This window comes from Apteryx mantelli, chromosome 5 (genome assembly GCF_036417845.1).
Source record: "Apteryx mantelli isolate bAptMan1 chromosome 5, bAptMan1.hap1, whole genome shotgun sequence".
NCBI classification, from domain to species: domain Eukaryota; kingdom Metazoa; phylum Chordata; class Aves; order Apterygiformes; family Apterygidae; genus Apteryx; species Apteryx mantelli.
The window spans coordinates 3,497,080-3,522,483 of NC_089982.1; the positions used below are offsets into that span (position 1 = coordinate 3,497,080).

At 45.9% G+C, this 25,404-nt stretch overlaps 1 protein-coding gene across 5 annotated transcripts in view; it reads right to left on the bottom strand.

Moving 5' to 3' along the window:
• EPHA5 (EPH receptor A5) overlaps positions 1 to 25,404 on the bottom strand; it is a 203,669-nt gene that overhangs the window by 90,905 nt on the left and 87,360 nt on the right. For all 5 annotated transcript variants that reach the window (XM_067297308.1, XM_067297306.1, XM_067297305.1 and 2 more), the window contains exon 4: positions 594 to 749. In XM_067297308.1, the coding sequence (XP_067153409.1) occupies positions 594 to 749 (156 nt within the window). The remainder of the gene's footprint in view (positions 1 to 593; positions 750 to 25,404) is intronic.

Sequence of the window (25,404 nt, forward strand, 5' to 3'; positions counted from 1 at the left end):
TTTTGCTGTTGGTTTAGAGAAGCAGCTTTCTCTGCAGAGCTTTGCAGCTACCCTGAAGGTTAACCATCTCCAGGTGGCCTGGAAAGGTAGGGCTCTCTCCCTGCTTGTCTACTGAAAATGAGCTGAGAGATGACGCTAAGAAGCACCATGCATATTCTACCCACAGCTACAGCTGGCAAGCGCTGCCCACCCCTTCCTCCGCACGTATGCCCCACATTGCTACCCGCGCGCACGCCAACTCGCACCAAGGGGTGTTTCTTAGACACGATGCTGCTGGTTAAGGTGGTCTCTGGCATGCTTGCAAAGTGGACTGCAAGAGATGAAGCATCTGTTGTGATACCTTACACTACACATTAAATAAGTGCTTCCTGGGGTTAATGCCATCTTTAGAAGCAAAAGGCCTGAGTCTTTGCTCATGTAACTGGGGTAAAGCGGACAAAGCCAGCGACATTACAAGTGGGTCAGACTAGGTCCAGAGAGTCCAGGCTCCAGCCCAGAGCCTGTCAAAGCACAGTAAATATGATCATAATGTCTAGTCACAGTACAGGAACAGCTCAAAAGGATTAAAAACAACCCTATAAGCACATGCTTACTTGTACAGGCCATTGTAGGTGGGTCTGATTCCCTCCTAAAATAGTGCTCTTCACACAGGCAAGATGTGGATGCTTCATCAAGCGTGTAGCTGTGAGGGGGACATTTGCTGCAGGATGGACTGTGGGGTGAAGCTTTGAAGAACCCAGGTCTGCATACTGTAAAAAGAAGAACCACAGGCTAAGCTCTCCCATCATAAAATTAAGTCTTGTCACATTTCCTTTTAAAAACATATCTTCAGCTGGAAAGAAAACAAACACTTGCAAGCTATTTGGTTTGAATATTTTACAACAGCCTATCCCACTAATAGACAGTGCATACTTAAATATCTGTATGAAAAGAGAATGCGAATCTGCTGATTATTTTCTCCTCTAGCATCTGCCTTTGCTAGGTATTTGTTTTCCTGGTTGAATGCATTAGACCTAACAGATCCTATGCCTCTGCTTTAGAAAACATTATTGTGCTGCTTTTTATTTTTCATTCAGTCTTAGAAAACCAGGTAAAATACATCTTGTGTTTTTTGCTTAAGATGTTCTATACCCAGAAATCAATGTCTCAGCAAATAAATAGTAACGTAGTGGTGGAGGGGATCTTGAGATGGACAGCTTTAAGACTTTGTGATAAGGCTACTTCCGTAGGGTTTTTTCCCTGAAAATCTGTGATGAATTTTGAAGTGTGCCACATAAGACAGATCGCTCTGCATACAGTCGGAATCAGGCATGTCTGCCGTACAGTATAGTTCTTCCAGCTTCAACGTGTACGCGTGATGGAGCACAAAGACTTTGCATGAGAGCTAACTGTGCTCTCACAAGTATAACATATTAGCTAAGGGTAGCTTGGGATATTTTTTCCCTTTTGATAATTTGAAGTGCATACAGTAATATCTTGTTTTCAGTCTCCTGGAACAAGCACTTCTTCACCTTAGCAAAGCACTCTGCCCTTATCTGCCTGTGTGCGCGCACTCAGCCATGAGCAGCAACAGCCACAGCTTTGCATATGTTGACCTCAGCTTTAGAAAAAAGCCAACTGGCCCTTAACTCTACAGTTAGATGTAGAATTACAAAACCACTGTTATCGAAAGAAGGAAAAACAAAGCACAGATTTGTTGTTCTTCCCCAAAAGCAGAGACACATAACCACACTCCCCTGTTCCGAAGTGCTGTTATTTTTTACCCTTCAAGTAGCTTGAAAATAATTATGCCCAACACAATATCAACGATGCTCAGGCCTGCTATCAGACTTTTAGACGTTACCTGGAAACCAGAGGACCTTTCCGCCTCCATTCAGACTTCTAAATCATAATTAGTTTGCAAAGAAAATGAATTCATAGCAAAAGCATTAATATTATCCTGCCAGGAATGCCCCGGACAATCACAGCATGAAGGTCATGTGCTAAGATCTGGCCAGAGGATGTGATGGCAGAATTCATCTCCACCACAGACAAAGTGTCGATTTTTACTATGAATCCTGTTTCCTCTGAAGGACCAAGTAGAAGAACAGGCTCTAAAGCTAGCTCCAGTTTTTACAGTACCAGGGAAACTTTCTTGACGTGTTCCCTTCTTCAGCAAAGACTGGAGACTTGCCTGTCAGCTCATAAAAAAAAAAAAAAAAAACGAAAACCAAGATGTTTTATTTGGTACAGAAGCCCTGCCTCCAGCTTTGCTTGGTTCATGGGGACCACAAAGCATGCACAGCTCAACGCAAACCTGAAGCAGGTCCCCAAAAGCGCCGCGGGCTGCCGGGCTCCCGTTCGCTCCTCTGTCATCTCACGAGCCCATCCAACAGGCCCACAGCTGCCTGGACCTGGGCTTGCTGGCTGCGGCAGAGACAGAAACGGTTCCTTTCCCTCCCATAAGGCAGGAAGAGACTAAGTAGTAGGAATAGAGGAACTCACAGGTTTTAAAGATCCAATTTCCAAAATCGCTCAGAACCCAACTATTGCTCTGTATTTAGACTGTAGGCTTGGCAGGACACAGTCTATCTCTTTTTTGTCCACACAACAGGACGAAGGTGCCAAGGTACAGCGATAATCCAAACTAGTGATCAGGTACCTACCTAAACACCACTGAGCTGAGCTGACCACCTCTTCCCGCCTAGGGGTATTGAACACATTTAAAAATGCGGTCATACATATCTGCTGTAAATAGCAGCACTGGAGAGCACATCTAGGGCTAAATTTATTCTAGAGGACTGTTCATGGACATGACACAAGCTGCCCTCGTGGTTTAGGGCACATCCCTCACCTTCTGGCATAGAGTCCCATTCTCTTATTTACTTCACAGCTACCTTCAAATACTGCCCCATCTGTAACAATGAATTGTTTTACAATCTCTAGAGAGTCTTTTGGGAAAGGAGAGCACCAAACAGCTCCTCTCTAGCCTATAATTTGTATTTCAAAGCTGAATCAAACTTACTTGCACATGCAGACAGTAGAGAAGGGGAAATGAAAGCAAGAAAACGCACGTTGTAACAAGGGCAGCCAATGTCTAGTGTGTACTCAATGTAATTGGCCTTCAAAAAAGGACTTGAATTTATCTCATTATGTCCCATCAAGATAGACAGAAAATCATTACAGCACAAGAGTTTACTATGCTTCTATTTGGTGCAAAGCAGCAAATGCAAAATAAGTCAGTCGTCTTTGACAGATTTTCAACAAGGTGCAGTTTGCTAATGACGGTATGATACATAGCTGTGCTTGAAGGGAATGCTTTGTTTTCACAAATAAGTACAATGCCAACAGATGTATGCGATGCCTGCAACCCGTAACGCTTCAATGAGGGATGTGAAATGAAACCAAATCAAATCAATTTTTATATAATCTGGAAGCTCCCATAGGTCAGGCAGGTTCCTTCTCACTGAAAATTTCAACATAAACTCCCATAATAAATAGCCAGAAGAGCAGTGCACTGTCAAACCCAAGTAAAAGACCTCTGGTTTAACCTTTTTGGTTAAAAAGAAAGAATACTAGGACAGAAGATGGAATATGAGGAGAAAAAAAAAGGAATAGGACAGAAAATTAAAATACATCTAAGAACTGCCACACCAAGTTGGATCAAAGGTGTCCTGAGACCAACATCTGGCAGCAGATGCTTTGGGAAGAAGGTCTGAAGGCGATTTGCACAGAGATCCTGCAGCTTGGCCTGCCAGCTCTTGGCAGAGGTCTAGGGACCTCTCCTAATGGAAACTATTCTGTACGCTGCATTTTCAGCTCGGTCAAGACAATACACTCAGCGGCTCTTTGCAAGCACAACCACCAGCCCAGCTTAGGCCTTGAGGAGGAGGTGAAGATATCAGAGGGACACCACGAGTAATTTCCTCGGCCATGTTGCATGCTGCAGAGAAGACAGTGGTGCCCAGGGCTTCGGACAGGCAGGCAGGGCGTGCGACCCTCACCACCAGGTCTTTTGCTCGCTTCACGGAGCTTAGGTTTCTGCAAAAACACCACAGTATTCATGCAGTATTTTAGACATAACTTGAGGTTTGTCTAGAGGTTATCAATGAGACCAACAAGGGGCAGGCTCAAAATAAATAAGATGACACTGTTGCTCACCCAGCAAATAGCTAAGCTGAGGAACTCACTGCTGCAGGGCATTGTGGAAGCTAGAAGTTCACATGGGTTCAACACAGCTGGGTGACTTTAGGGAAGAGGAACCCACTGACACCATCTCTCACCCAAGGGTTCGTTTGGAGGCTGGACAGCACTGACTGGTACACTCTGATTTTCTGCCTTGGGCTGCAATAACTCAGATTTTTTGTAGATTGGATTCAGAGCAGAACTGTGCCACAAACAGCCAGGGCCTTACATCTACATACCTTCAGTTTTGATCGCTTATCTTACCATTCCTCTTCTGTCAGTCAACCTTAAAATCTCTTCATGAAGTATACATGACTTCAGTTAAAATTACATGGGTATCTGGGGTTTAATTTCTAATAAAATCTTATTTTAGCCTGCTTTATTTTTATCTCAGTATTTCTTATTCAATGACTCTTGAAAGCATACTTAGGACTATCATGATACAGTCATCCATTTAATGGTACTACCTCTCTTTTCAAGGGGGTGGGGAGAGGAGGAGAAGTCAGATGAGCCTAGGATTCCCCATAATCTGCTGCAACACAGCTGAAAAGAAATGAAATAGAGTTTTAAGCTGTTAATGACACCTGCTTATTTCTTCCTAATATCAGAACTGATAGCTCCTTAACTGATTAACAGGCACTGATGTGTGAAAATAGTCTTTAAATGAAATTGGTTGCTCGGGGAGAAAAAAAAAAAAAGAGAGAGTATTTTTAGACACAGCAAACACGCCTCAAAGAGCCTGCTAGTGTTGGGTATGAGTGGGCTGTGCTTCTGTTAGTAGCACACCCATTATTAGCGAATTAATTTCACTCTTTTTATTTTTAATAGCAACTGCAAAACATTGCCGGCACAGAGCAGTAACGGCTCTGCAGCCTCTTGCTGCCTAAGCACTTCAGCACGGGTCAGCGGAGATCGCCGCGATGAAGGGTGGCAGCGAAGGCCTCTTGCGACACCGATGCTGTGAGCTGACTCCCTGCACCAACATCGTGCTGGAAACTGGCTTCGGAGTTTGCAGTTGGGAGCTGCCAAGAGCCAAGCTGCTAGAAATTGAATCTTCGAACACAGTGGGGGGAAGGAGAAGGAATCACCGGGCCTCTTGCAGTGAAAACTGGTCTCTTAAAATGGCATGCCGAACCTTCACATACTATGTCAATACTAGAGATGGAGAACACCAGTGAGTGGGGGGAAAAAGCAAGCAGACTAAGTAAGTCATCAAACAGCTGGGACTACTCAACAGAGGTTATTTTCTGCAAGCCTTAACACCAAATGGTTCCCAGCTGCAGCACTGTAACCATCCCCGAGTTTTGGCTGAAGGCTGTCCCCAGCACCCAGAGCCACTTTCCCCTCTTGCTGCACTGCCCCATCAACGTGGACTGGCCCCAGCTAGCTACAAAGCTGCAGGTGTGGAGAGCAAGGACCAACCTTGGAGGTTCTCCGTTTCCCGAAGAATCAGACAGATGCACGACGGGTAAAACCATCGCCTTGAACACAAGCATGCAGCTACTGTGACCAGAAGTTAATACTAGTGTGAGTTTAGGCCTTGTCCTGAAGAGAGAAAAATTAGGGAACGTGACCCTGTGAAGCCTTGAAACGTCAGGAGAGATGAGAAAGGTCCAACCTGTCACTCCCTCTGCAGCCCTGTAGTTCTCACAGGACTTGAATGCTTAGGACCAAAGTGACCTTTCACATATCCCAAAAAATAAAGCTCAAGTAGCAAATAAGCTGTCTCCCTTGCACAGTACCAGATTTAGTCTCTGCAGTGGTCACAAACCACAAATATAAAGTAGTATCCCTAGAAGCCTAATAAATGAAACCTGATAAAAATTAATGAGGATAAGAACGCGGTCCAGCCAGCTGACAGAGCACGGGGTATCAGACTAAGAGCTGCGTTTCCTTCCCTGAACTACCGTTGCTTCTCCTTCCCCTCCTTCGTTCGGCTTTGCTTTCTAACACTGCAAACTCCTCTGGGCAGGGAGCGTCTCTGTACGGACGGGCAAGCTGAACAGGGCTCAGATTACCACGGCTTTTAGAAGCGGCCACAGTACAAACCAGGAGAAAACTCTTTGCCCCGCAGCTACGCGCGCAAGCTCCGTAATGCACATGGAGCGGGCTCTCAGCTGGCACACAAGCCGGGGCTGTTGCGTGCGTTCAGCAGAAAGGAGTGCGGGGTTGGTAGCTAGCTCATCAGCTCTGCCTTCATTAGCACATCGCTCCAGCACAGGGACTGCGCCTGGCGAGTTGAAGGATTTGATAGAAAACAAGCTACAGATACAGCGAGCCCTGTTGAGAGTCTCCGGAGCTGCCATACCTTGAAGCGTCCGCAGCGAGAAGAGGGGGCTGCCGCCTCGCCGCAGCACCCAAAGCGGAAAGCAGAAGGCTTGAGCCAGGCACAAGCTCTGCAACGTGGAAGCAATTAAACCGCGGAGCTGCTCCAAGCCGCGGCTTGCGCTCCTGATGCGTACTTTTACTTACAAGGCAAAACAAAACAAAAACACGGCAGCCTGTCTTTTTGTCTCCCCACCAACACAAACAGATGAGTGCTGAGCTCCTCCACAAAATATTTGGGAGCTCGGCAGGAAAAAAAAAACCCAATTGAGTCTCTTCCTGCAGAATTTACAAGCAGGCTCTGAAGAGCTAATCCTGCCCTTCCTAACAGCTCACCATGAACTGCGGGCTGGCTCCAAAATTGCTGCCAGAGTGATAAAGCTATAGCAAATGTGTAAAATGCCCCGATTAGATCTCATTTTGGAGTTGGTCTCTCTCTCTGCAATAGTGTTATGTTGCTTCCTGCAGCACGCCTTGGGGATTTGAAGGGAATTAAATAAATACCCCCTAATAAAACCCTGTAATTCAAAGCTGCCAGTCTGCCTGAATCCTGCAGACTTGCTAGCAGCCTTGGGCAACTCAACCGCCTAATGCTGCAGCCCAAGACCTGTGAAAGAGCCTTTAAACCTGCTTCTGGAGCTTGCTGAAGAAGTGGGTCACCTGAGTGCTTTGCACCTTGAAGAAAGAAGCTCAGCTTACCTTGAAGGTAAGCCGATTCATGTATCTCAAGTGGGAAATACTCTTTGTTCTTGGAAAACATTGCGTCTTTTGATGCCTTTCTGTCCAGCCCTACTCCGACTGAGGCTGAATTACCTCCGTTCTGCAATTGAAATGAGCTCTAGCTCTGAATACAAAAACAACCTTGAAAACTAGAATATAAATAAATTAGTACTTTCACTTCCTCCCCTTGAAATACCACTTTCCCCACCATGTGACTTACTAAATTGTCACACAGCAATTTATGACATGAGTAGAGTTGCTGGAAAACTAAGAATTAACTGCTACTAATGACATTAATGTGTTTCTTCTAAATGGTATAAAACTTCATCACGTGGCACCGCTCTGAAAAATTCATCAAATTCCCAAGTCAGCTGCATTTGCAAGCCATAAAAACACACAGAACATAATACGTTTGAAAACGCCTGCGATTACGTTAAGATCTTAATGTGCTATATTTCTGCGCCTTCTGACTTTGCTCTAAAGAAGATTTCCAAGCGATCAGTGAGGCAAAAACCTGAACTGAGCCTAAACTCTCAGCAACAGGATGGAGGAGCAGGGAAGGAGATTTATCCTGGCAGACGTGCAAACCTCTGCTATCATTTGGGTTCGATTTTGCAGAAGAAAAGCGAGCTGCAGAAAATAAGTGCTCTGAGGGGAAAGGGAAGATTTTTCAAGGCATTCGGCGCTGTCCTGGTGTTCTCCTGCTGGCTTTGCTGGTGGCGGAGCTAGGCTTGGCCAACGCCGAGCGCTTTCCGAGGGCTGGCTCTGCACTTCCAGCACTCCGTTACCTGCCCTGATCCAGGCCCCTTTTTGCAGCTCTTACCTTCTGCTGGCCTCCCCACTGCAAACCCAGGGCTGGCCAAACAGCAACGAGAAACGACTGTCGTCTTTCCTTGACGCTGCTGAGGCTGCAGAGGGAGGCGCTCACAGGCTTTCTTTACAGAGGGGCCGCCCGCTTTGCTTTTGCAAACTTTCTGTCCAAAAAACCAGGAGGAAACTGGTACGTTCCCAGAGAAAACACTGGCTGGGATGAAGTGTCATTTGCTGGTGCAAATGCTATTTCCATGACCAGCAGCTACCTGTTCTTGCAAGCTATTTAGCGCACACACAGCGACTTCTTCGCTCTGACAAGAAGCGCAAAGCAATTTTGATATGGGGCACCTTTCGCATCACTCGTGTCCTCCGTTTCCATTTTATATAGTGCTGGAAGGGTATACGATGATGCCAGCAGGGGCACATCGCTAGGCAGAGCACTTGAAGGCATGGCTTCCTGATGTTCGCAGTTTCCCCCTGTTCCATGCCTTGAAGAAGAGTGATGATAAAAGCTACGTGCGCGATGCCCTATCTCGCAGCCAGCGCGAGGCTGTGCAAGGCTGCCAGCACCCATTTTGGAAAGGGCCAGGAGCTCTGCCAGGCTGCTGCATCTCCTCAGCAGGGCGGCTGGCTGGCGCCGGACCTTGCCGCGTGGACGAGAGGGGCCCGGGTTGGGGCATCGCGCCCGGTTACAAGGTGCAATCCATGCGGGTCTCACCAAGCCCTTGTTTTGTGGCCTATGAAACGAAGAAGGCAGTTCACGTCTTGTTGCGACAAGCCTGTACTATCTCTCAGGTATCTATAGCCATAATCCATGTATCGCTATCTATAAAATCTAGGCATCTTTTCCCGTTCTCTGAGGTATGAGACTTCAGGATGCACTAAAATTTTGCTCAAATTACTGTCTCTCTCTTTTTTTTTTTTTTTTAAATGAAGGCAAACAGAAATCATTTCACTCTCTTAACCAGAGAAAGTGATGATTTACAACTCTGCGCATAAGGGGGGGGGGGGGGGGAAGAGGGATTAACGTACAGAAGGCGGCAGGCAGACATTTGGTTTTGCACGCTAGTAAGCGGTACCTCGAGCCGCCTCATGTCGCGAGTAAGCCGAGAGGCAGAGGATGCTGCTTTGGAGCTCTGTGCACCCAGAGGCTCGGCCCGGCCTCTCCGTTGTTCTGGGCACGCTAACTTAAACGTTGGAGTCGCACGGCGCGCTGTAGAAGTGGCGCAGTGATGGACAAGCCGCGCGAATCCCTCGAGTTCAATGGGAGCGCGGACCGAATAGGAATAACAAGCGCCGTCCCTAACGGCAGCGACGGGACAGGGTCAGACTTGAAAATGATCCAGCCAGACCCTCCCCATGCACATCTGTGTGCGCATCCAGCACAGATAGCAACACAACGACCAGGCAGTAAAATCCAGTGGAAATTAGTGTTTTTCAAAGCCACGCGTTTGCTGGCACAATGTTACAAAGAGGTTCAGTCCTGTGATTCAGTCTGCCATGCAGACCTGGAGCCTGGCCAGCAAAGAAAGAAAGATTCTCTAATTATACTGCGGTTTGGACAATTGCAACCAATTGTGGTTAAGAAATATGACATTTGGGAGGATTTATTTTGATGATTTATATCATGTGTGTTTACTCTAGCAACATTTCAAGGTTTGAGCCTGAACGAATAGGCTGTACATACGCAGGCTTTAAGGGGAACTAAAATGCTTAAAATATTTCCTGCTGAACAACTGCATCTTGTACAAGTTCATCTGTGTGGACGAGATCTTTAGGTAGCATAAAATCAGCATTTCCTCCGATGATTTCATTTGGCATTTCGGTCCAAAATAGGCAGCACCAGCCAACCTATGGTGATGCTGAAACCTAAACAAAAAGACCCATCCAAAATCTGCCTCAAATGCTGAAGGTTTGGTTTGTTTCTAGCTTTAGGAAGCTCTCTCTCAGGGGGTTAATTTGCTAGGACTGACTGTAGGCAATTTATTTTAAAATTGTTCCTCTATAATTAGTAGGCGAACATATGTCACTCCAAACACAGCCATTCAAATTCCATCAGAGGGCGAGATGGATGGATCTTCTACAGTCTTTCCGACAGAAAATACGAAAGAATTTATCTCCGGTTGCCTGGACTAAATGTGCTAGAGGGGTATATCCACGTAAAAGTGACTCCTGGGAAGCGTTTTTGCAAATCTAAGCTACGGATGATGCTAACCAATTCTGCAGCAGCCAGGAATTGCTGGAGGCCGAGTCCCACAAAAGGCAATGTTCCACGCACATGCAACAAAGTTAGCGTGGGAGCACCAAGCGGTTATCCATCACCTGCAAATACAGCACATAGTCACTTTGGCTAAATTAACAAGACATCAAAACACTGAAATTATTTGTTAAGTATATTAAATTACTCCTTTGGATCAGATGCATCACTGCAAAACTTCACAGTTCATCTGCCTTCTCAAATAAATCCGCTGAATGGGTCCTCTTTAGAAATAAACTCAATGGAGGGCAACCTGGGCCATTGCCAACTCTTGCTGGGTCAGTCTGACAAGTATTTGGAGCTTTTCTTTGAGCTCTGATCCCGCAGTCCTGCAATTACAGGAAAACTTCTTATTTCACTAAAAGCACCACCGCTTGTGGAGAAAAGCATGCTCAGTGTGAACACACAGGCTCAAAACCAGAATAAATCAATAGGACCTGACACTTTAAATCTCCTGGTTTGGTAGCCAATCTCAACACGATCTGGGTGGGCCGCCTTGTAGCTTTTGGATGCTGGAGTTGCACCATCCTTGCCATGAACTAGCTAGAACTGCCATGAATTCAGGCCCTGACACAAACACATCAAAACCCAGAAGAAAAAGATGCAGTTAACATCCCAACAGGAGATTTTCTCTATCAGACTACAAACAGGACTTTTCTAAGAGAAAAGCATCTACATAAAAACATCCCCCTTTTGGGAGAGTGGTGTCCTATTAGCAAGCCTAGCCATAGCTTCAGCAGCATGCACGTCTCATGGGCTTTTGCCTTGCCCCAAAAACGGCTGTTTGACGTACGTGGCTGCTCCAGCACTTCAAAGGCGAAGCAAAGCAAAGCAAAGCAAAGCAACGGATCCCTTTCCTCCGCTACGCGTAACCCTCGCTGCAATCCCCTCCCCTGACAAATCCATTTCCCTCTGTCAGGCTCCAACATCCCATAAAGCGCTAGCCTGAAGCAAACTTTGCAGCAGCTATTCTGGTCATTCGCATAGCTGTTTTTTTAAGGTTTTGAGCTGCCAGAGCTTGATTTACGGAGATTTGATTCTCTAACTATTATAAGGGGATACTGCTGCTTATCTTAAGCTTAACTGCTTCTCCAGCCACATCCAGAGAAACAAGCACTGCCTACATGAGCTTGCTTGCGTTGAAAACTTAGTACTTCCTTTAGTCATTATTACCACTGTCCCTCCGCACCCCTGCACCGCATTAACACTCTTCCTAAAACTGCTGGGGAAACCCAACAATTCTGCTTCGCAGAAGATGCCCGCTTTTGTTTTGAATATTCGTTCCAGGAAAGATTGGAAGGTGAGGACAGGGGAGAAAGGGGGAGCAGCCGGTGCTGGGGCAAGGGCTCGGCATGCCAGGAGGGCCAGGGCTGAGTCCCGGCGGACATACACCTTGCAAGGAAAGACCACAACCTGCCCATCTTAGGTCTTATACTCAGCATCCCATCCCACAGGTCATCTTCCCCACCTTTTTTCAAAGCCAATGCTGGGATGATGCTCCACGACAGCCAGCGGGCAAGGGAGGCGGCTGACGGTGTCCTCTTAAAAGCCCTGAAATCTAGAGACTGCCAGAAAACATGAAGAACCAAACTTATTTTTGCTGGCACCTGCAGGGCGAGTGCCAGGACGAGCATCGCGGAGCACGCTGGCTGCGGTCTGCAAAGCGGAGGCGCTTCTCTACTCTCTGCCTCCCCTTTTCCTCCTGCCTCTTCCCCTGTGATTCCCCCCCTTGCCTGCTCGCCCTCTTTCCCGTCACACTTTCTGCCTCATACGTGTCAGCTCCAGGCTGCAGCAGCACCCCAACTGCTGGAGCTGCGCTCGAACCAGGCACATTTCTTCGCCTCCCCAATCCCCAGCAGTGATTAAATACGGAGGTATTTCTGGGTTTTGGTGGTTTGTTTTCAGATGTGCTAGAGACCAGCCCGAACTTCTGAGACACTGACACTTTGCTGAAGTACTAGCTGCGATTTTTTTCTTTTTTTTAAGTTGCATAAGTGGCAAAAACACAAGGTTCATTATTCTGCACAGAAATTCTCCTGTCATCCAGCCAAATTTAAAAATAAATAGTTGCAATTAAATGTGTTGCTACATTATTTATGTAGATGCATTCAATTTGCAAAAAGCTGCTATAAAATATCCCCCTTCAACACAGGGAAAATTTATTGCTCTCATTGTATACTTTCTTCTCCCTGCTTAAATGTATTTTGCTGCCTGCCTATTTTTTTTCTTTGTGTTACTTAACACATCGTTTTCCAGCCACCGTTTCCGCTACTTCCGTCTTGAAAGACCAGGAGACTCAATCCAGATTCAAACATCTCTTTCCTTATTGATAATTTGTGAACCGGGCTCCTCAGTGATTGCTAGACAGATAATTCCAGTAATTCTCTTGAAATTGAGGGCTTCTCCTTTTCTCTGCGTTTTGCTCTTGAAGCTCCTGGGTAAATGATATGCACCAAGGCTGCCCAAGGCTTCAGAGTGTATATTAATTCTGCCAGGAACTACAGACATGCTGAAGAATTGCTAATTTAACAACAGCCTGTGAAATTATTTTTTCTTTCTTTATTAATTGCTGTGCTGCTTGAAAGCGACTTCGCTGCCCTGAACGTCTTTCTGTACGACGAACAGCAGGCAGTCCATTTTGCCATGAAATAATTGAAAGCCTTCTCTCCAGCAGTCCATATATTCCTAACTGAATATAAATATGTGAAACAAGTGCTAATAAAAATAGGTTAACTTGCTGCAGGTGTTCCTCTGTCAGCTTAGCCGGGTGATATTAGCCAAACCTGACAGGGAAGCACAGTGATGTATTTCGCTTGCGCCTTGACATTTTGATTCTGTTTGCTCACGTGTATGTGCAGGGATCTGGCTTTTTCTCCAAGACCTCTATAGCTGTCAGTCTGGGCAAACAGCATTTGACAAGATGTCCATTTAGCAGGATGGGAGGGCAAAGGAGAGGAAAAAGAAGAGCGAGCGAGCTGGATAGAGCAGGTATCTGGGAAAAGCTGCACTGCCGTGCAAAAATGGACGCTCTTCCCATACTGAGCAACCTGAAAAAAAAGAGCAGCTTGATATGCAGGCTCTGAGGCGGTTTGCATGCTTTAATCAATAGCTCCTTCAAGAAAGGTGGCCAAGAATAATACAAAGAAAAGGTAGAGGGGAAAAAGGACAAGAGACCGGCATTGGAGAAGGCATCGAGATGCTAACTGTATGCTCATCCACATGAAGATTTTTAGCTTGTCTAATAATTTTTTTTTGAAGGGGTGAAAAAAGAAAAAGAAAGAAAAAAAAAAAAGCTCTCCCTTGCTCCTGAGAAATGAGATTAAAAAAAATCCAAACGGGAAATTTTGCTTTCCAAGACTGCCTTTTTCGAGCCTGAGGAAAGCAGGAGAAGACGATGAAGCTGTCTCTTCCAGGAATAATGCTGAAAGATGCCCTGCCTGGAGACCTGAACTTGGAAGCTGTCAGGTTGCCTTGCCCCTGCAGAAGACCTTCCTCTGGATCAGGGAGGTATGCAGAGCAAGCGACCTGCAGCTCAGCGTGAGGCACTGCCGTCCCCGAGGCCGGGCTGTTCCTCGCAACACAAGCCACCGCGTTTCTACCAGGTAAGCCCCGTCGCCCAGAGCACCATGCCTCTAACGCACACACCATCAGCACGCAGCCTCGCAGGGAAGGCTACGCTTACGATGCAAAAGCAGCGGCACAGGCTGCTGTGCGGGGCACCGAGGAACACCCAAGCGAGGCTTAGTGGTTTCAGAAGCATTTGCAGAAAGCCCTAGAGCTGGACCAGCCTGCATCTAGACTGCCAACCCCATCGGGTAGGTCCGTGAATGAACTGCTGGGCCAAAAAAGGGAAGACTGGGAGAAAGCGTGGCTGAAGAAGTGCCGGAGAAAGGCAGACAGGTACCGTGGCTCAGGTCTGCACCATCTCCCATTCCCAGACTCCACCACCAGCAGAAAGCGGTGAAAGGAGAGCTCCGCACAGCGGTCAGCCCCGTTTCGTCCTCCCTTCTCTCACTTCTTCTCTGAGAAGGTGAAAAGTATGTATTACTGAAGCCGTAAAGTGCTTACAATTACTGCCCCAAACCCGGTAATCTCCACTGATGTAGGGAAATTGCTGACCCCTCTATCACTGTTATTCAGGATGCAAAGGAACCTTGTGTTTTCTCTACAGCTTAATAAAACCTGTGGGGAATCAGTGTAAGGCTTCATTCGTTATAGCTAGCCTTTAATGTTGAAGTCTGGATTTCCTGGAGGGGAATAGTTTAGAATAATTAGTGATTTACATATAGAGCTGTCAACAAAGATACACAGGATTAAGTTATAAAGATGAAGGGTTCCAACTCCCCAGTTAGTTCATGGTTTTATTTTTTAAAAAGTCCAACGCATCTGTATTTTAATTCCCCTCACATTCTGCTGTCGCTAGTAAAGTGGCCTGAAGCGGACAGCAAGAAGAGAGCACTAAATCGAACGCTTAAATCACTGCTTCCTCAGTTCCCTGGCAGATTTAAAGAGCAACCTGGCACTAACGCTTCCAAATAATATACTGCTGGACCTGACACAGCAGAGAAACTCCGCTTCAATCACACAATAGTCCAGGTGCCCGTGCAATTACAATTAACCTCCCGCCCGCTGTGCCTAATGACAAATGATCATGTGAATGATAGGCTCAGGAAAGGACCCAGGTATCAAGGAAATGATTTCTGATTCTTACATATTTAAAAAGCAATTTTCAGTTAGGAAAAAGTCAAGGGACACTAATTTTAGTTTGTATCCAAAAGAAATTAATAACCCTTGCTAATGCGCACGCAGGCATAAGCACATGCTGTCAGCTTTCTCGCAGCGAGAGGTATGCGCGCGAAGTCTCCTACTGCCAGAGAGCTGTAATCGGAAAAGTACTAATATTCTACACAGCCATAAATCTCAGCCGAGACAAGGCAACATGAATTTTGTACGTATTGAATAAAAAAAGCTCCTACTACCTCAAAAGAGCATGTAGTATTTGCTGGCAAGTTTATGGGGCCCACAGGGCTCCCATTGCAAAGTCACTGACCAGGAAGGTATCCTATGTCATCCCACGGGTTTGGGCTTCTCCATCTCACGTCCCTGATCTCCTCCTTGCGCTGTGAGCTCTCTTTACCGGGAAACATCTTTTTTCCTCTATCCACACAGCACCTTTAGGAAGCGTCAGGAGTAGGCAGAATTATTTTCTAGTTTGTTCTCTTTAAGGAACAGAGAAGCACAAAGACAGCTAAGTCTTGAGAGCGGTGAAGAGCACGCATTTTCTTTGCTGGATCCTGCTCTAACGGGGAAAGAGTTTCCTGCCCCCAGCAGCTCATTCCTGCTTCCTCAGCCAGAAATTCCTGTCCCCTCAGATCTGTCGGCAGAGCAACCCGAGTGATCTCTCCCTAACTTCAGCAAAGCAAACTTATTAGTTTGAATAATTTGCTAAGGCTTTTGCCAATTCACTCTTTCTAACCCGCGTGCTACCAGCAGATCCGAAGAGGCAGTAACCTCCTGCCCAGGAGCAGCGGTGCACAAGGTCAAGAGCACTAACCCCTCTCGCCGGCCGATGTACAGCGTCGGCCTCGTCTACCTGCTCCCTGCTCACCGGAAGAGGGACCACGGCACTGAAGGGACAGGAGAGGAACGCTGAATCCGAAGCGGGGAAGAGGGGTGTGATTCACAGCACCGCCGAGCAGGCTGCGGCTTACAAACCATCCCTGCTCGCAGCAGCGGGTTTTAATCTAGAATACTGACTATAAGAAAGATTAAAATAAAAAAAAAAATCATTGTGCCGTAGCGTTTTCTCCTCGAGAAAGGCTGCCTCAATACACAGGCATGACATCACTGGAGAAGAGCCTCAGAAAAACCGAGAAAAACAAAAAGGCTGTAGGAACATATGTCCCCTACTGACGCCCCCGCCATGTTGTATTAACAACAGCCATCCAAAGTGTCGCAGACGAGTACCTGGGCACTTGATAGATATAACTAGAAGCACGCACAGTGCATGCTCATGCAAATTCTGCCACCCGCTATCCGTAAATCGGGCATTTTCTAACACAGCCACGTCTCCCGAGAACGACAGAGGCGCTATTACGGCTGTGCCCTCCCAGCTGTCACCACTTGTTCCTGAAAGCAGCAAATTACTCGCACAGGCTGCCGAGATCTCTTTCAAAGCACCGAAAATCCTTTATTTTCCTCTTGGCATCCAAGCGAAAGCAGGCAGCACCACCAGACGCGGGGGCCACAGCCGCGGCGAGGGGAAACGCACCTTGAGTGATGCTCAGCGATGAGCGCGTGAAGATTCGGCCCACGGTTTCCGAAAAGCTGCATCTGTCTGTGGCTCTCTCTAACCTCTAGGCTCCTCCGGCAGAGGTTGTGATGTGTATTTCTCGAGTTTTTTTACGGTAGCAAGTATTTTACAGTAGCTAGATAATCAGACTTAACACAATTAGTAGATAAGTGTGATAGCGCAGAACATTATGTATAAGGATTTCTATATAAATCTGTAACACCTGTTTCAGCCTGCCTTTATACATACACAGTCTTTTCATATAAAACAAATAAATATAAATATACTGTAGCCAAGCAATTTAGTCTGATGGCTGATTAGGGAAACATCGCTTCGTGAATTCTAAGCCATGACATTTCCACTAATCTTCCCATTTCAATAGCAGGAAAAGCAATGGCTTTCATATCTCCAAGCTTATCATTTTCAAGCTGAGTATATTATCTACTAGTCTCTGGATTTACCCAATAGCTCTTAAAACCCAAAATATACCGCCACGGTCTATGAAACTTATGTGTGACTCACTCTGAAAGCTGTATGTCATTCTGACGACAAACAAATATAGAAACCACCTCTCATCTTTTTTAAAATATGTCAAATACATAAATAACCAACATTGCTATGTCATTCTGATGACAAACAAATATAGAAACCACCTCTCATCTTTTTTAAAATATGTCAAATACATAAATAACCAACATTGCTATGTTAGTTCCCTTCAATGAGATTGTTGCTTAAAAGATTATAAACGATGACGTTTTTGCCTTTGCGAAAGGCTAAGCATTAAACTTCTCTTGTCTCCTTACAGGGATCAAATACGATCTGCTTGTTGTCAGATTTCTTAAACACGCTCTTCTGCAAAGCCCCAAACTGCAAAGCTACAACTTCCCTACATGCCTGTTTGCCCCCACGAGATCTTACCTTGCAATCCTTGCGCGTGCCTCGCCTTCTAATCCCCAATCCCGTAGACATTTTAACACCTAAAATGAATAGTCATGAGCTTCTCTGCTGCGGTTTCTAAGTTACGGGCTTAATTTTATGTAAGTTTGGGTTTCTCATGGTTCAAGCTCCCAACCGGCACAAGCTCCTGTGCAGAGAGACCGCTGCGTTGTCACCTGCATCCTTACATGGGGCTGCTCCCCAACTGCAGCGCGTCTTGCATGTCCTTAGGACACAACCCCCTGAGGTCTTCCGATGGGTTGGGAAGTACCCTGGCAAAGCACTGATTATGAATCAAAATCCTATATATCATCAGAAAAACACCTGTTAGTCCACAAAGCTGTTTCACAGCTGTGAATGAAAAGCAGAATGCCTACCCTCATCTCTTGTTTTCATTCCTTCCTTTCCACAAAAGACTTCATTTCAAACAAGTTTTTAATTTACATAAAATAGAGTTTGCCTTCTCTGTACTGACATCATTGGAATACCTCCAGATCAACATCATGCTGTCACAGCAAGAAACAGTAAAGGACTTCCAAACCCTCCTAAGAAAAGTAGATTTTGGTCTTCTTTCGTTGTCTCTTGGCAGTGTTTGTCCTTTTGTTTGCTAAGGGTCTTGCCTCTGAGCGACCTGTTAGCTAGCTGAATAGCAAACTAGCAACAGCATCTTTAAAACGCAACCCTGTAACAGTAGTGCCATAAAAGAACACAATGACAAGTCACGGTTCTTTTGAGAGAAGACACCCTGTTTATAGGTACTGGGTTAGAAACTTTATGGACCATACCAGGTTTCTGTGCCAAAATGGGTGGACATTTGTTTAAAGTAAATGTGGAAAAAAAATAAACACTGTAAAATATACTGCAAATGTGCTTACACTGAATTTTTATTTGGTTCAGGAGTGTATTTTCAGAGTGAATCTCTCAATTATCCCGGTTTACTGTGCTTCGGCACACAACGCAGAAGGTGCAAAATGGATTTGGGGGGATGAGACTAAACCCAAAGATGTCCTCTGGCAGTGCACCTACCGTGCCCCAGCTGCGAGAGGGTTTGAGAGCCCAGGCTGGAGCCAGTCCAAAGCAGGACCCCTGCAAGAGGCGCAGCGTGTGGCTGCCGCTGCTGCAGCCCATCCCCTTCACCTTCTACATCCGTTCCTACCGCATCACGCCACCTGCTAACGCAGACAGAGCCTCCATCACCAGCAGCTTCACTGCAACAATCCCACTCGTTTTTGGCTCCTTCATAACGTACACACATAGCAGCCTGTACACTGTAATACACCCAGATTTAACGTGCCTTTGGAATTTCCCTTCCCATTCGCTGCCATGCCTGAACACCTGTCAGTTGTCTCAGATACCAAACATTACTCTGATGCTCGCTGCATAACACAAACTCCCTATGCTAACTACAGGGAATTCTGCCAATTCAAAGGTAAATTAACAACTTATCAGAGGCAAAACTGACAAGTTTTTTTTTTTTTTCATAAATCCATGGCTTATTGCTTCCCAGCCCAGTGATGCTACTTAGCTTTTTTTATGATGCACGCATGAAGACCTTTAGTTACATCACTCCAGCTTAGTAACAACACAATTACAACCACTTAACAGGTTTCAGGGAACGATCCTAGGTTTATTTCTCCTAGGAGCAAGAAAACGTTGCATGTTATTCTAGCAAGGCGTAAACATGCAGGTTGGACTCAAACCCTCATTTATTTGCTTATCCAGAGATTTCCTTGGCAGCCGGCGTAAGGGGAAGAGTTCAGCCGGGATCCAAGCTCCTCATACTCAAGTCCCCAAGGCTCTGCTCCAAGCACAACTGTGCCTCTTCCCTTTCCCTGCGCTTGGACCGCAGCACAACAGCTCACTGCACTGGGGCTTACTAAGCTCTGGCAGCATCTCTTTTCTGCATGGAGTGAAGTCAGTCCTTTGGGTCACATCTTGGAGGTCATCCCTTAAGCACTACAAAGTCTTCTCAATAAACCACGGTCCAAATAGTGTGCCCAGGCTGCCATGAGGCTCCTGATAAAGGCTAGCCCAACCTGGGCTTCCCAGATCCTCCTTCTCCACGTATACCCCAAATCTCATCTCTTGGAAAAAACTCCAGAATCCAGCTGGACAGGAGCTATGGAGTTTTTTCAGCACTTCGGTGCCAAAGCAGTCTGGCTCCCCATGCCTCTGGGGGAGCGATTCACCCCAATGGACCCATGGGCGCGTGGGTGCCGAATGCTTTAGGTGTGAAGGACACAAGAAGGTGGGTCACCAGAGGGTGACAAGATTGGCCCTGCACATTTGGCAGCCCAGATGTGTGCTCACCCGCCTGCCCGGAGAAGTCAGTGCCCCGCTACAGATGACCAAATACCAGCTATCTCGCCAACCCCACTGTTGACCACGCACAAGGCATTTTCCTTCCAGCTTGTTCCAACTAAGCAATTTCTTCCCCCTGCTCCTTTGGAAAAAAAAAAAAGCTTTTCAAGCACTGAGCACAGGGAAGGGCACATTTTGGTACCACAGCAGAGCAGAGCTGATGCTGCCCACACAACCTGGAGTTTGGAAATAATGTATTTATAGAACTACATTAAGACCAATTTAGAAAAGGTTGATTAGATAAAGTAATGCTCATTCAGGCAAGCCTAAACAATTTTCTTATTTCATTGAATCAGCAATAATGTACTCCTACAAATGCAGTGAATATATAGCCAACCGCCGCCTCCTTCGGTGCCTTCTCCCCTTGTTCATTTTGGTTGGCAGCATTTGGCTTGTTTTGTTTCCAGAAAGGAAAAAACAGTAACTCGTTTATAAAACCTTCTCTTCCTGGTAATTTTATTTTGTCTCTGTAGCATAAGGCAATCTAGCAGAAGAAAACATTGTTTACTTGTTAATACCAAGCCAGGACTCTTAGAGAGAGTCAACGAGACCATAGAGGAAAACTATTGTTTTCTTTGTTATTCTGCTGGAAGACCTGCGGTAATATGTCAGACACGGGTAGGGTCTGTTGGGGAAAATACAAACAGTTACTCTCTTTTCATCCATATGCATGAGAAATTGCGCTGGTCTACCTGCACTGAAAGATTTCATACCGGCACTCCAGCCATTTATTTTCACTTCCTAACAACACCCGCTCTAAGAAAGAAAGAAAAAAAACCCTCATTGCAATATGTAATTCAGAAACCAAAGTATTTTTCTAAATCTTGACTGTTTGGTACTAATAGTGCATCAATGGATTATTCTCAAGGTACAGTCTCAGAAGACTTGTGGTCTAAAAAAAGGCATATGTACCCACAGTTGCGAGCATCGCCAGGCTCCCTGGACCCGGGAGGAGGATCAGGCCCGCCGGCCACAGAGTCACTGGTGAAACAAGGGGCCCCAGGAGAATAAGCCAAGCAATTACTATTTCTTAAGAGGAGAGTAACCTGGAAGAGGAATCCTGCTGGTCACCTCCTTTCCACGCTGGCATTTGCTGCTGAGGTACACAAGGAGGTAAACGTTGCTGCTACAATTTCATGAAATGGAGACATGGAGAACTTTCTGCTGTTGGCTACAGAACTGATCACTATGCCTGGGCCCAAGTTAAATTCCCAAGTGTACACTCCATGTAAAACCTCCATCAACCACCATCACGGAGCACTGATACTTATAAGCATATTCTTTATGCAGAGAGACATTTTCATCCCTTGTTACAAATTCAGACTAAACAAAGAATATTGCCTAAGCAGTTTTGCTTTTGTTTTTTTTCCCCCCATAACTGAGCCGATCTGCTGCTTTGGATCACTCTGGATTCAGCTACAGGATGCTTCTGAGCTGCTACCAGAGCTAGTTCCCTTTCAGAGTTACATTGGAAATGCTCGACCTCTAATAGAAGAAAGGTACCAACTCAAATGTTAGGCATCCTTCCCAAGGGCCAGCGCAGACATTCATTTGCTCTAACAGCAGGGCATAAGGTGAAAATTTTCAAAACCAGAATTGGGTTTTCCAAAGTCCTGCATGTCTAACAACCACAAAACACCTAAATGTTTTTAAAAGCCCAGTCCTTACTGACTCGGGAACCCAAGTCCAGATTACTTTCAGTTAATAAGACTGGTACACTAAAAACTTAGCTGCTTTAGGAATCCCCACCCTTAAGCAAGAAATGAGAATTATAGGAGTGTCCATGCCCAGAAACTCCCAGCTACTTAAATAAGCCCTCCTAGAAAATCAGGAGTCATTGAAGTTTTACCCTTGGCTTCAATGCAATGGGGGGTTTACTTTAAGCCTTTTATGTACATGCCTACTTACAGGTTTAGGAACCTAACCTGAGTTTGCTTCTCTGGGAAATCTCCTTCTAAAAATTCGAAATGACCAACAAGGATTTAGTTAGGAAACCAAAATTAGCGGGACTTGGGTAGCTACATGCCAATGCACTCAGCTGAATGGGTATTTCTAAAGAGTCAGCATGATAGCCTGGAAGAGAATTTGCTGGTTTAAGATTTGCACTATAATTTTGTTTGACCCATGATTAACTCTGCTCCAAACTGAGCTGGAAACAAACAAATGTTCACAGTCTTTACATGACAGCAGCTCAAAGACCTCCCTCGCCACCTCTCAGCATTCAGGGACCTAAGGAAGCGCCTGCGCTTGGCTTTGTCCAGCCGTGAAAGCAGGGAGGCAGCCAAACAAAATCCTACCGTCATCAGCGAGATGCAGCCAGCAGTTCAGCCGGGCCTCCAATCCCAGCCCCAAGAACACACATGGACATATTTAACATATGTTAACACTTAACATATATGTTAACACTTAACATTTTTGCCTGTTGCCAATACCGTACTTTTTCAGGATAAACCCACAATACCTTGCAGCACGCCGTCTCACGAACACGCACAGATTAAGCGCGATACAATACGCTGCCCCTTACTGCGTGAAGGTGGAGGTGCACCTGCTCCACATCGCTTCAGGCAGACAATTGCCCTGTCCTAACCCCGTCCGCAGCCAACACGGCAAGCAATTTATCACCATCATCCAACTTCATTCACTTCCCTTGCCGAGTGACAGCCATCAAAATCTCTTGTTATTGGCCTGTTACTAGGTGGCAAGGCAATCACAGCACCTAACAAGGTCTTAGAAGAGGAAAGAAATCGCCTAAATCCCATTACATGAAGGTCCTTCCCCCCTCCGCCCCCCAGGATGAAGATTTGTGTGTGTTTGTATGACAAATGTCAAATGTATTTCTGACCCTTTTTAATATCTTTCAACCTTGCTTCTAGGTGAATTAAGAAGGAGAATCCTCTTGTACATTTTCTCAGTGAATTTTCCAGTCGCCAAAAGTGGAATTTGCTCAGTGTTTTGAAAGCAAATTCACTCACCTAGCTCTAATAGGTAAGCCTCCCAGGCAGGGGTGAGTCGGGCAGCGAATTAACCCTGGCAGTCGTGGCACATTGCTACGAGGACGTTTCTCCCGCAGTGCTGGAAGACTACTTCACATTGTACCATATCCAAGCCTGTCACTGCGAGCGAAGCTAAAACCCTTCCAAAACTTTCCACTCTATTCGCTTCCTGGGAGCGGAATGAAAGGGGACAGTCAGGGGAATGGAGACCACAAAATTTGAAAGAAGATTAATATAGACAACTGCAGCAATCAAAACCCACACGGTGGTCAGTGCTTTGTCACTCCGTGATGCATGTCCAGTGCAGCCAGACGCCAGGAACTCCTGCGAGCTAATGGCTGCTGCCGACGACCGCCGAGCAGAAACCGTCTTGCGTTAATTATGCCTTTGCTGCAAACAGCACCCACAGGTCTGCGACCTAACCTGCGGATCCCTTCCGCCTCCTCTGTGGTCGGACCTGGAAGGTCTGCACTTGTTAAGTTAAACACGCCAGGGAGAGACGAGAATGGAGACAAACAGTAGAGAGAGTCAAGGCAACAGAAGAGGCCGACACCCCGTTTTGGCAAGCCCTCGCGAGAGAAATGCACAGAGCAGAAGGGCTGGCTTAACCCCTGAGCCTGTGCAGCTCAGCTCCCATGCGGAAAGCCAATATCCAGACCATCTCCATAGCACATGTGCGACAAACTGGGTCCTACCACGTATGTCAGCCCTGCTGGTCGTCAGCGTAGAACGCCCTGGAGGACCTCTAAAGACAAGCCTGCCTATGAGATAAACCATCTACCAGTCAAGAGCAAGTAAACAAGCCTGTCTCAAGGCATGCTACAGCTTGTACACATCCTGCACATCCCCAAGTCTCAGGACTCCGATATTCCACTTACTGTCATAGCCCGGAGGCTCTTTCAATGCTGCTCTTATCTGGGAAGATGTTAGCTACCGTTCCACTGAACATGAATAAGGAATGAAACCAGCACTCGTACTCTGCTGTGCACTGGAAAAACTGCTTCTTCTGTTATACCCCAAATGTGCCTCCTGTATCTCTGGAAGCTAAAGCAGAGCTGCTGAAGCATTTCCATATGCGATTACAAAATGTTTTAATTTTCTCTCTGCTTTGAGTTTTGGAATAAAGAGGCTGGGCATCAGACGAGATTTCAGCTATTTCTGTATGCTTTACACTGACTCCACGCAGCAAGAGCAGCACTTTCAGACTTGCGGCCTCATAATGCAGACTTGCATTAGCCAAGAAAGACTCAGCTAGTCCCACTGGAGAAGGAAAAAACCACAGCTCTATTATCTTATAATGTTCATTTCACCTCTAGGATTGCTGCCTTTAATATCAAAATACATGTATGTACAAGCATACAGACAGCTACACATGCATACGTTAAACATACATGCAATAAATACCATTCCTTTCCTGTGATGATGTTAGTTGCTGTTTTTCTGCATCTGGCTGCAGTGGTAGTAGGCTTTATATCTTGCTTTTTGTCTATGGGTTTGGTATGACAGACTTTTAATAAAGAAGCACACAGAAAAAGGATCTGCTTAACACCAAAGGGCTCCCAGAGTGGGGGAAAAGGCAGGTTTAAAAGGTCTCCAACAGACCTGTAAGATTGCTAGACTTTTACTAGAAAATTACTTGACCCCATGAGTTTAAGTCACAAGGAGGAACCACAGATGCTGGGGGAACTCAGACACTCTAGTCCCTCATCATCTGGATGCCTTTAGAAGAAAATGCCGAGATGGAACTGCAATTATGGTCACTCAAAACTTTTCATCGGAAACTAGCTTTTTCTAAATAGTCTTTTTTTCTAAGAATTACCAGATAATTAGTGTATTTAAATAATTCCACTGGTGGTCCAAAACCCAGGTCCTTTCACTCCCCAAAAGGTCATCTTAGTTAAAGTTACGACAAGAAGAATTTTAAATGGTTTTTTTTCCCCCATGCAGAAACATTCATGGAAAATGCTTGGCAGCCGCTCCGTAACGATGTCCTTAGCAGTGAGCTTTGCTGATGATGCATGGACTTTATAAATCTTCAAAACTTTCAGCTGCATTCTTTCCCATACAGCACTACGGCTGCTCATTTAGGTTAATTTACAGCAGCATCTTCTGGTCATAACTCCCCCAGGAAGAGATCTGAAGGGATAATGGGGCAAGGCCCGAAACAAAGCCAAACCATAAACATAACTTGCAATGCACAAATTAGCCTTTAATAACAAACAACATCATCATCCTCCAATTGACTCTGGCGTGACTGAACAAACTGCAGCAAAGGGACCGAGCAAGCTGAATGAATAGTTATTCCTGTCCAAGCATTCCAACGGCTAATGATCAAATTCATCGTCTCCGCTAGCCAAAGTGATCTAAACTGTGTTCAGTGAACTCTGCTTTTCTAATCTGGGGAAGTTTCCTGCAAGATGGGCTTGGTGCCATGTACCCAATAAGAGTAAACCGACACCATCACTGCAGACCACTGCTGCACAATATCCATTTATTATCCAAGTGCACATGCTTGGATCTTCATCTCCTTGCCTAGCTATGAA